General features: G+C 42.9%; 1 protein-coding gene across 1 annotated transcript in view; it reads left to right on the top strand.

Moving 5' to 3' along the window:
• LOC111963095 (neurexin-3a-like) overlaps positions 1 to 12,212 on the top strand; it is a 583,289-nt gene that overhangs the window by 40,976 nt on the left and 530,101 nt on the right. The window contains exon 4 of the mRNA XM_070443314.1: positions 6,722 to 7,105. Coding sequence (XP_070299415.1) covers positions 6,722 to 7,105 — 384 coding nt within the window. The remainder of the gene's footprint in view (positions 1 to 6,721; positions 7,106 to 12,212) is intronic.

Genomic DNA, 12,212 nt, shown 5'->3' with positions numbered 1-12,212 from the left:
TGCAACAGGGTATTAGCGTAAGAGGGGGCAGCAACAGGGTATTAAGGTAAAGAGGGGAGCAACGGGATATTAAAGATAAGGAGATGGGCAGCAATAACAGGGTATTAGGTAAGGATGGGCAGAAACAAAAGGGTATTAGGTAAGGAATGGCAGCAACAACAGGGTATTAGGTAAGGTAGGGGCAGCAACAGATAATAGCGTAAGAGGTAAGGAGGGGAAGCAACAGGAATTAATAGGTAAGAGGTAAGGAGGGAAGCAAAACAGGGTAAATAGGTAAGAGGTAAGGAGGGGAAGCAACAGGATAATAGTAAGAGGGTAAGGAGGCGGAAGCAACATTGATATATGTAAGAAGGGGGCATAGCAACAGCAGGTATTATGAAAGAAGTAAGGAGGCGGCAGCAACAGGTACTTTATGAAAGAAGTAAGGAGGGGCAGCCCAACAGGGTATTTATTAAGAGTAAGGAGGGGGTAGCAACAGGGCCATTATATAAGATGGTAAGGAGGGGGCAGCAACAGTATTATATAAGAGGTAAGGAGGGGGCAGCAACAGGGTATTATAGTAAGAGGTAAGGAGGGGCAGCCAACATAGTATTATATAAGAGGTAAGGAGGGGGCAGCAACAGGGTATTATATAAGATGTTAAGGAGGGGGCAGCAACGGTATATAAGAGGTAAGGAGGGGGCCAGCAACAGGGTATTATATAAGAGGTAAGAGGCAGCAACAGCGTATTATATAAGACGGTAAATAGGGGCAAGCAATAGGCGTATTTATGTAAGAGTAAGAGGGCGCAACAGGGTATTATATAAGAGGGTAAGGAGCGAATTACGCTCTCGGCAGCAACATAGTATTATATAAGAGGTAAGGAGGGGCAGAGCAACAGGGTATTATATAAGATGTAAGGAGGGGGCAGCAAACAGGGTATTATATAAGAGGTAAGAGGGGCCAGCAACAGGGTAATATATAAGAGGTAAGGAGGGCAGCACAGGGTATTATATAAGATGGTAAATAGGGGCAAGCAATAGAGGTAATTATGTAAGATGGTAAGGAGGGGGCAGCAACAGCTGTAATTATATAAGAGTAAGGAGGCGGGCCTAGCAACAGGGTATTATATAAGAGGTAAGGAGGGGCAGCACAGGGTATTACTATAAGACGTAAGGAGGGGGCAGCCACAGCGGTATTATATAAGAGGTAAGGAGGGGCAGCAACAGGGTATTATATAAGAGGTAAGGAGGGGCAGCAACAGGGTATTATATAAGAGTAGGAGGGCACAACAGGAGTATTATGGAAAGAGTTAAGCAGGGCAGAAAACAGGTATTATGTAAAAAGAGTAAGGAGGGGCACAGCACAGGTATATGATATTAGAGCCAGCAACAGGGTTATTTAAGCAGGCAGGAGCAAACAGCGGTATTATGAAAGAGTAAGCAGGGCAGAAAAAGTATGAGTAAAGGTAAGAAAGGGCCTAGAAATGATCGATATTCAGTGCATTGGCAGAAAGCTATTCAGACCCTTGACTTTTTCCCACAAATTTATTATGTAAAAGCCTATTCAAAACCCTTTTTCTCATCAATTCTTACATACACCATACCCCATAATGACAAAGAAAAATAGTTACAAGCTTGACACCTGATTGGAGGAGTTTCTCCACTCTCTGCAGATCCTTTCAAGCTCTCTCTTGGATGGGGACAATCGCGCTGCCCACAGACAATTTCAGTCTCTCAGAGATGTCACGGGTTCAATCTGCCTTCGGCTGGGCCACTCAAGGACATTAAATATACTCGTCCCGAAGGCCACTCCTGCGTGTCTTGGCTGTGTACTCAGGGTCGTCGTCCTTTGGAAGGTCAACATTCGCACCATCGGAGGCCCCTGATGTTACACAGCCAGACAACGCTAGCGAGTGGGGCTTCGGGACGAGTATATTAATTCTGTCCTGAGTTGGCCCACAGCCAGAGGTTCAGACTTGAACCCGCATTTGAACATCTCTGAGAGACCTGAATGTCTGCTGCAGCGATTGTCCCCATCCAAGAGAGAGCTGAAAGGATCTGCACCTAGAGAGTGGCGAGAAACTCCCCAAATACAGGTTGCCAAAGGCTTTTTGTAAACTATTTTTGCTTTGTCATTATGCGGGGTATTGTATGCTAGATTTGGATGAAGAAAAAGGTGTTTTTGAATAAGGCTTTTAACATAACAAAATTGCCACTGCTTGGAAAAAGTCAAGGGGTCTGAATACTTTCTGAATGCGACTGAATATCGACATGTTCTAGACCTTTCTTACCTCTTACCTAATACTTTTTTCTGCCCGTGCTTAACTCTTTCATAATACCCTGTTGCTGCCCCTCCTTACCTCTTATAGAATACCCTGTTGCTGCTCCCTCATTACTCTTATATAATACCCTGTTGCTGCCCCGCTCTTACCTCTTACATAATACCCTGTTTCTGCCGCTGGCTTAACTCCTTCATATACCCAGTTGCTGCCCCTCCTTACCTCTTATATAATACCCTGTTGCTGCCCCTCCGTACCTCTTATATAATAACCCTAGTTGCTGCCCTCCTTAACCTCTTATATAATTACCCTGTGCTGCCCCCTCCTTACGTTCTTATATAATACCCTGTGCCTGCCCCTCCTTACCTCTTATATAATACCCTGTTGTGCTGCCCCCTTCCTTTACCTCTTATATAATACCCTGTTGCTGCCCCCTCCTTACCTCTTACATAATACCCTATTTGCTCCCCTATTTACCTCTATATAATACCCTGTTGCTGGCCGCCTCCTTACCTCTTATATAATACCACTGTTGCTTGCACCCCCTTCCTTACCTCTTATCATTAATACCCTGTTGCTGCCCCCTCCTTACATCTTATATAATACCCTGTTTGCTGCCCCCTCCTTACCTCTTATATTAATACTATTGTTGCTGTCCCCTCCTTACCTCTTATATAATACCCTGTTGCTGCCCCCTCCTTACCTCTTACATAATACCCTATTGCTTGCCCCTATTTACCTCTTATATAATACCCTGTTTGGCTGCCCCTCCTTACCTCTTATATAATTTTACCCTGTTTGCTGCCCCCTCCTTACCTCTTGATATAATTACCCTGTTGCTGCCCCTCCTTACATCGGTATATAATTACCCTGTCTGCTGGCCCCCTCCTTACCTCTTATATAATACTATGTTGCTGCCCCTCCTTACCTCTTTAAATATAAACCCTGTTGCTCCCCCTCCTTTACCTTTTATATATACCCTGTTGCTGCCCCCTCCTTACCTTTATAATAATGCCCTGTTTTGCTACCCCCTCCTTACCTCCTTATATAATTACCCTGTTTGCTGCCCCTCGCTTACTTCTTTCATAATACCCTGTTGCTGCCCCTCCTTACTTCTTTCATAATACCCTGTTTGCTGCCCCCTTTCCTTACATATTATCATGTTGGCTTTCCCCTCCCTTACCTCTTACCTATTATTCCTGTTGCTTCCCCTCCTTACCTCTTTACTATTATCCTGTTGCTTCCCCTCCTTACCTCTTACCCTATTATCCTGTTGCTTCCCCTCCTTACCTCTTACCTATTATCCTGTTGCTGCCCCTCCTTACCTAAAACCCTGTTTGTTTGCTTGCCATTCCTTACCTAATACCCTTGTTGTTTTCTGCCCACTCCTTACCTAATACCCTGTTATTTTGCTGCCCATTCCTTAATCTAATTATCCCGGTTGCTGCACCCCTCTTTACCTAATACCCTGTTTGCTGCCCCCCTCTTTAACCTAATACCCTGTTGCTCCCCCTCTTTATCTTAATACCCTGTGTTGCTGCCCCCTCCTTATCTAATACCCTGTGTGCTTCTGCCCCCTCCTTATCTTAATACCCTGTTTTCTGACCCCTTCCTTATCGTAATACCCTGTTTCTGGCCCCTCCTTACCTAATACCCTGTTGCTTGCCCCCTCCTTACCTAATACCCTGTTGCTGCCCACACATACACTTATCTAATACCCTGTTTTCTGACCCTCCTATCTAATTACCCTGTTTCTGACCCCTCCTTACCTAATTACCCTGTTTCTGACCCCTACTTACCTAATACCCTGTTGCTGCCCCCTCCTTACCTAATACCCTGTTTCTAACCCCTTCTTACCTAAGACCCTGTTGTCTGACCCCTCCTTACCTAATACCCTGTTTCTTAACCCCTCCTTACCTATACCCTGTTTCTGATCCCTATCTTACCTAATACCCTGTTTCTGACCGCCTCCTTACCCTAATACCCCTGTTGCTGCCCCCTCCTGCCTAACTCTGAGATTTTATAAGATTAGGGTTTTTAAGGGTTAAGTTTATGCATTATCTCCAAGTTATTAATGTTAGGCATTAACTCTGAATATTTTAGGTAAGGGGTTGGTCCGAATGATTGAGGTAAGGATTAAGGTTTGTGATAGGCTAAAAACAAAACATATTAAAAACAACTTTCTATTGTGGGATTACATACAACCTTTGGAATCGGAGGTAGATGCTTACGCCCATCCACAACGCAGGTTGCTGGATCGAATCCCCGAGCTGACAAGGTAAAAATCTGTCGATCTGCCCCCGAGCAAGGCAGTTAACCCACTGTTCCCCTGAGCAAGGCAGTTAACCCATGGTTACCATGGCGCCGAAGAAGTGGATGTCGATTAAGTCAGCCCCCCTCACCTCTCCGATTCAGAGGGGTTGGGTTAAATGCAGGAGACACATTTCAGTTGAGGTATTCAGTTGTACAACTGACTAGGTATCCCCCTATCCTTTTTCCCTTTCCCTAGCAAACCCGAAATCTACTTGAAGGTAWCAGCGCTCACTGTTGCCCCTAGTGGTTTCCATATCATCTCCTGACGTCCTCAGACATAGATGAAYGTTGAAAACTGTTTTGTWKCACGGTTGACCTCGCTAGTATACTTGCTTCTGTGTTCTTCTATGTGTACCCCTGCCCATGTTTGTGTGGCGGGAGTTGTAGATCAAATTCAGTAATGTGTGCTGCAATGACAGTCACCTATGCAGCCCTAACATTGTCTAACAGGCTGTCTGTCTGCATCTCTAATGTCCTCTGAGACACCCGTTGGACCACCACTGGGCACAGAGTGATACACTGCTCTACACTGCAATCGATCCAACAGCTCACACACACATAAACTCAAGATCAAGAGTAAGAGATAGATGGGCTTGAAGATGGAGAGAAAGGGAGGAGATTGGGGGGAGAGTGAGAATAGGGAGTGATTGAGAAATGGGGAGAGGGGAGTGTGAGAGAGCAGCATCAACAAGGTATTATGTCTGTCTCTTATACACATCTAGATGTGTATAAGAGACAGGTGAGAATAGGGAGTGATTGAGAGATGGGGAGAGGGGAGGGTGAGAGAGCAGCATCAACAAGGTATGACGTAAGGAGGAGCAGCATCAACAAGGTATTAGATAAGGAGGAGCAGCATCAACAAGGTATTAGATAAGGAGGAGCAGCATCAACAAGGTATTAGATAAGGAGGAGCAGCATCAACAAGGTATTGCGTAAGGAGGAGCAGCAACAACAAGGTATTACGTAAGGCAACAGACAAACAGAAAACACATGTACATTATAAATACACAGGGGGTTATGGGGGAAGGTGGGTGACACCTGGAGGGGGTGGAGACAAGCACAAAGACAGGTGAAACAGGATCACAAAAAATTGAGTACGGGTAATGAGAATTAGAGAATTCCCAGTCTGACTCATCAGTGTACTCGTACCTACTAATGTGTCTGGTCTCTGTAAGCACCACAAATACAGACAACAGTTGGAGCTCAGCCTACGTGAACGTTCCCTAGGCAATAATCTAGCTCTGCTCAGTTGCATAGGCTCCAGTGTATGCAACTCATCCATCAGCCAATGATTCTCGAGGGAACTCGGGTGGCTTTGGATCTTCTCAGAAATGCAGCCTTCGGGGACTTCCGAATTCCTTCRGAGGTGAGCAAGCAGCAGCGGATGAACGAGTGTGACCGAGATCTGACCTCTTCTCACGCCTGCATTCCCGTACACGTCCATCAATCCTAATGGTAAGGGCGATGAGGGAATCAAGGTCCCACGGTAACTTCCGAGCAGCTAGCTCATCTTTTATCTCCTCTGWTTGTCCGAGAAAGAATATATCGAACAGGGCCTCCGGATTCCAGGCACTCTCGGCATCCAATGTGCGAAAATCTACCTCGTAGTCTGCCACACTACGGGAATTCTGATGTAATTCAAGTAGTTTTCAGACCGCCTCTCTCCCAGATACCGGAGATCCGAACACCTTCCACACCTCTGCCATTAAATCTTCCAAATGACTACAAAGGACGAATTGTTGCTCCCAAACTGCCTTAGCCCTGTAGAGCTCCCTTTCCTACATTAGCATAATAATATACGCTATCTTCGACCGATCCGAAGGGAAAGAAGATGGCTGCAGATCAAAAATGAGGGAGCTGAGAAATACATCCCTGGCAGGTTCCAGGATCCCCAGAATATTGCTCCGGGGGAGGTAAGCGGGGTTCTCAGTGAGCCGGGGTAGGCTATACAAACCCACACTGGTAGTGGAGTTATGGAGCGAGAATATTGCTCCGGGGGAGGTAAGCGGGGTTCTCAGTGAGCCGGGGTAGGCTATACAAACCCACACTGATACCCTCTCTATATTACAGTACAACCCTCTCTAGATTGCAGTGCAACCCTCTCTATATTACAGTACAACCCTCTCTGTATTACTTTCCCCTCTCCAGGCACCATCTCAGTCAACAGCCGGCGCACTCCATTCATGGCCAGCGGAGAGAGTGAGATCCTGGACCTGGAGGGGGACATGTACCTAGGTGGTCTACCCTTAGACCGCGCCAACCTCATCCTGCCCACCGAGCTGTGGACCGCCATGCTCAACTATGGCTACGTTGGCTGCGTGCGCGACCTCTTCATCGACGGGCGCAGCAAGGACATCCGACAGATCGCTGAGGCCCAGAACGGCGCCGGCATCAAGCCGTCGTGCAACAAAGTGGTGGGGAAACAGTGTGAGAGCTACCCGTGTAAGAACAGAGGCGTCTGCAAGGAGGGATGGAACCGGTTTATCTGTGATTGTACCGGCACGGGGTACTGGTCACGTACCTGCGAGAGAGGTAAGTGGAAGCCTTTGTTTTGCATGCGTGCTTGTGTGTGTGTGTGTGTTTTATGACTGTGTATTTGTGTTTGTGTGTGCATTAACACATACATTGATTTGGGCCTGGTGTTGGGATTAACACGTAGGCTGGTGTGGGGATTAACACGTAGGCTGGTGTGGGGATTAACACGTAGGCTGGTGTTAGGATTAACACGTAGGCTGGTGTTGGGATGAACACGTAGGCTGGTGTTGGGATGAACACGTAGGCTGGTGTTGGGATTAACACGTAGGCTGGTGTTGGGATTAACACGTATGCCGGTGTGGGGATTAACACGTAGGCCGGCGTGGAGATTAACACGTAGGCCAGCGTGGGGATTAACACGTAGGCCGGTGTGGGGATTAACACGTAGGCCGGCGTGGGGATTAACACGTAGGCCGGTGTGGGGATTAACACGTAGGCCGGTGTTGGGATTAACACGTAGGCCGGTGTGGAGATTAACACGTAGGCTGGTGTGGAGATTAACACGTAGGATTGTTTTGGGATTAACACAGAGGAGGATGCCTCTTGCACCGAACTGCAGTGCCTTAGACTGCAGCGCCATTTAGGAGCCCAAAAATGGAATGGAAACACTTTAGGAACTAAATCTAGCTTGTGCTCTAAATCCCAGTGTTTCCCCTTTAAGGCTCTAGGGGAAGTTGTGGTAAAGACTGTATTGTTGATGCTGTTGAAAAATTGATGTGGTTTCTGCCGTTTTTCTGGGAACCTTACTCTGCCCAAGGCAACCCAGCGTTACAGTTTAATGACCAGAATATCTCTCTCTCTGTCACTCTCACCTATATCAACTGCTATAGTTATTTGCTGTGTCAAATCTTCGTTAAAGTTGAATTGCCAGAATAGAAATTGTATTCTCTCTCTCTCTCTCTCTCCTACCTCTCTCTCTCTCGTCATCTCTCTCTCTCTCTCTCTCTCTTCTCTCTCTCTCTCTCTCTCCTCTCTCTCTCTCTCTCTCTCTCTCTCTCTCTCTCTCTCTTTTATTCTTATATATATATATATATATGACTTCTGTAGTTATTTGCTGTGTCAAGTCTGTATGACCATTTCACAGTTTTCTCCCTATCATATGAATGGAAACACATACGTATCGATCCTGATCACTCATTGCTCCCTCCTGTTCTCTCCCTCCTTTACATCTGTAAATCAGGCTATTATAACCCTTTGGTGCTATTCTTAGGGTCAACCCGCCAGAGACTTGTAGGGAAAACACTTGTTGCAAACACCAGCGAAAGGGTTGGAATTACAACTGCGTGCATAAACAAATCTTTATTATGGAATGTATAATCAATTACAGCTGTGTGGCCATTATATGTCTATTATGGAATGTATTAATCTAATTACAACTGCGTGGCATAATACAATATATATTAGGAATGTATTAATCTAATTACAGCTGTGTGGCCATTATGATGTCTATATGGAATGTATTAATCTAATTACAACTGCGTGGCCATAACAATATCTATTATGGAATGTTATTAATCTAAATTACAGCTGTGTGGCCATTATGATGTCTATTATTGAATGTATTTAATCTAATTACAAACTTGCCGTGGCCATACAATATCTATTATGGAATGTAATTAATCTAATTACAGCTGTTGGCATTATGATGTCTATTATGAATGTATTAATCTAATTACAGCCTGTGTGGCCATTTATGATGTTATTATGGAAATGTATTAATCCTAATTACAGCTGCATGGCCATTATGATGCTATTATGGAATGTATTAATCTAATTATCAAGCCTGTGTGGCATTAATGATGTTATTATGGAATGTATTAATCTAATTACAGCTGGTGGCCATTATGATTCTATTATGGAATGTATTAATCTAAATTACAGCTGTGTGGCCATTATATGTTATTATGGAATGTTATTAATCTAATTTACAGCATGCGTGGCCATTATGATGTCTATTATGGAATGTATTAATCTAATTACAGCTGGTGGCCATTATGATGCTATTAATGGAATGTATTTAATCTAATTACAGCTTGCATGGCCATTATGATGCTATTATGGAATGTATTAATCTAATTACAGCTGTGTGGCCATTATGATTCTATTATGGAATCGTAATTAAATCTAATTACAGCTGCCATGGCCATATGAGTTTCTCTATTATGGAATAGTTATTGATCTAATTACAGCTGCTGGCCATTATGATGTCTATTATGGAATGTATTAAATCTAATTACAGCTGCATGGCCATTATATGCTATTATGGAATGTATTAATCTAATTACAGCTGCGTGGCCATTATGATGCTATTATGGAATGTATTAATCTAATTACAGCTGCTGGCCATTATGATGTTATTATGAGATGTATTAATCTAATTAGCAGCTGCCATGCATTATGATAGCTATTATGGAATGTATTAATCTAATACAGCTGTGTGGCCATTATTGATGTTATTATGGAATGTATTAATCTAAATTACAGCTTGTGGCCATTATGATGTTATTATGGAATGTAATTAATCTAATTACAAACTGCGTGGCCATAACAATATATATTATGGAATGTATTAATCTAATTACAGCTCGTGGCCATTATGATGCTATTTTGGAAATGTAATTAATCTAATTCCAGCTGTGTGGCCATTATGATGTTATTATGGAATGTATTAATCTAATTACAGCTGCATGGCCATTATGATGTTTATTTTGGAATGTATTAATCTAATTACAGCTGCGTGGCCATTATGAATGCTATATGGAATGTATTAATCTAATTACAGCTGCGTGGCCATTAATGATGCTATTATGGAATGTATTAATCTAATCACGCTGCGTGGGCCATTATGATGCTATTATGAATGTATTAATCTAATTAACAGCTGCATGGCCATTATGATGTCTATTATGGAATGTATTAATCTAAATTACAGCTGCATGGCCATTATTGATGCTATTATGGAATGTATTAATTAATTACAGCTGCGTGGCCATTATGATGTATTATGGAATGTATTAATCTAATTACAGCTGCTGTGGCCATTATGATCGTTATTATGGAATGTATTAATCTAATTACACGCTGCGGTGGCCATTATGATGCTATTATGGAATGTATTAATCTAATTACGCTGTGTGGCCATTATGATGCTATTATGGAATGTATTAATCTAATTACAGCTGTGTGCATGTATGAATGTTATTAATGGACATGTATTAAATCCTAATACAAGCTGCGTGGCCATTATGATGCTCTATGGACATCGCTAATTAATTAAATTAAGCCAGCTTGCGTGGCCATTCTATGATGCTATTATGGAATGTAATTAAGTCTAATTAACAAGCTGTGTGGCCAAATTATGATGCTATTTTATGGAAGTATTAATCTATTACAGCTGCGTGGCCTTATGGATGCTATTTTGGAATGTATTAAATCTAATTACAGCTGTGTGGCCAATTATGTGCTATTATGGAATGTATTAAATCTAATACAGGCTTGCGTGGCCCATTATGAATTGTCTATTCATGGAATCGTATTAATCTAATTACAGCTGCGTGGCCATTATGATGTCTATTATGGAATGTATTAATCTAATTACAGCTGCGTGGCCATTATGATGTTATTATGGAATGTATTAATCTAATTACAGCTTCGTGGCCATTATGATGCTATTATGGAATGTATTAATCTACTATATGTGGAACTGCCTCTTCACAAGGTCACCTGGATATGACACCTCTGAGAACACAGGACCCCTGGGACCCTTTAAATATGAGCTCGTATTGAACTATCAATACAACAGATCAGTGAAGTGATTTTAACATGAACCCTTACCGCATAATGATGACCAACAATGAGAAATGAGAGCTGTCTGGTGAATATGAACCCTTACCGCATAATGATTAGTCAGAGAGAGATAGTGATGTGTGTTATTACTCAGAGAGAGACAGATAGTGATGTGTGTTATTACTCAGAGAGAGAGAGATAGTGATGTKTGTTATTACTCAGAGAGAGATAGTGATGTGTGTTATTACTCAGAGAGAGAGATAGTGATGTGTGTTATTACTCAGAGAGAGAGATAGTGATGTGTGTTATTACTCAGAGAGAGATAGTGATGCGTGTTTATAATCAGAGAGAGAGAGTGATGCATGGAGAAGTCTTGAGACTAGAGAGAAAAGTCTCTTATTTCAACAGTCTGTAAATTCTATGAGATTTTCATATGGATTGATCAAAAGCATGTCTGAAAACAAAATGAAGGCATTTGACAAATTATTCCAGACGCTTTTACCATATTAAATAAAAGCTTGGAGGTAACATCTCTATCCAGCTCCGTTCCTCTATTCATCCCCAGTTTCAGTTCAACCTCACTTTGGATTTTGGAGGGAAATTTTGTGAAAGAGACATTTTGTGAAAGAGAGAGCGAGCGAAAGAGGGGGAAAGGGAGGAGGATAGTGAGAGAGGAGGGAAAGAGAGAGAGGAAGAGAGATAGAGGGGAGGGAGAGAGAGAGGAAGAGAGATAGAGGGGAGGGAGGGAGAGAGAGAGGAAGTGAGAGAGACCGAGGGGAGGGAGAGAGAGAGAAAGAGGAAGTGAGAGAAATAGATGAAGACAGAGATGGAGGTCAATTTGAAATGAAAGGTAACTGTTCACCTCTAATCACTGTGTAAGGGATATTGGTCTAATGAAATTCTAACATAAAGGCCTGAGCCATGCAGAGCGGTCTGTATGCGTCTCTTTATTAACATATTATCATCTTTAGTCATATTTCAGAGCAGAAACAATATTTCAGCCTCTACTTCTTCTACCAATACAGGTCTTAATTGTAAAGGTTAACAATGCAATTGAACTACTTAAAAGTATGCCTCAGGGAGTTTTCTTTAGCTTCTAGCTTCTATTTTTTGTGTGCACACACACCACACACACACCAATGTCACGCCCTGACCTTAGAGAGCCTTTTTATGTCTCTATTTGGTTTGGTCAGGGTGTGATTTAGGGTGGGCATTTTTTTGTTTTCTATGATTTTGTATTTCTATGTTTTGGCTGGGTATGGTTCTCAATCAGGGACAGCTGTCTATCGTTGTCTCTGATTGGGAACCATACTTAGGT

This window comes from Salvelinus sp. IW2-2015, linkage group LG4q.2 (genome assembly GCF_002910315.2).
Source record: "Salvelinus sp. IW2-2015 linkage group LG4q.2, ASM291031v2, whole genome shotgun sequence".
Classification (NCBI taxonomy): Eukaryota; Metazoa; Chordata; class Actinopteri; order Salmoniformes; family Salmonidae; genus Salvelinus; species Salvelinus sp. IW2-2015.
Note: the sequence above shows the minus strand (reverse complement) of the source record. Positions and strands in the feature narration are given on the sequence as shown.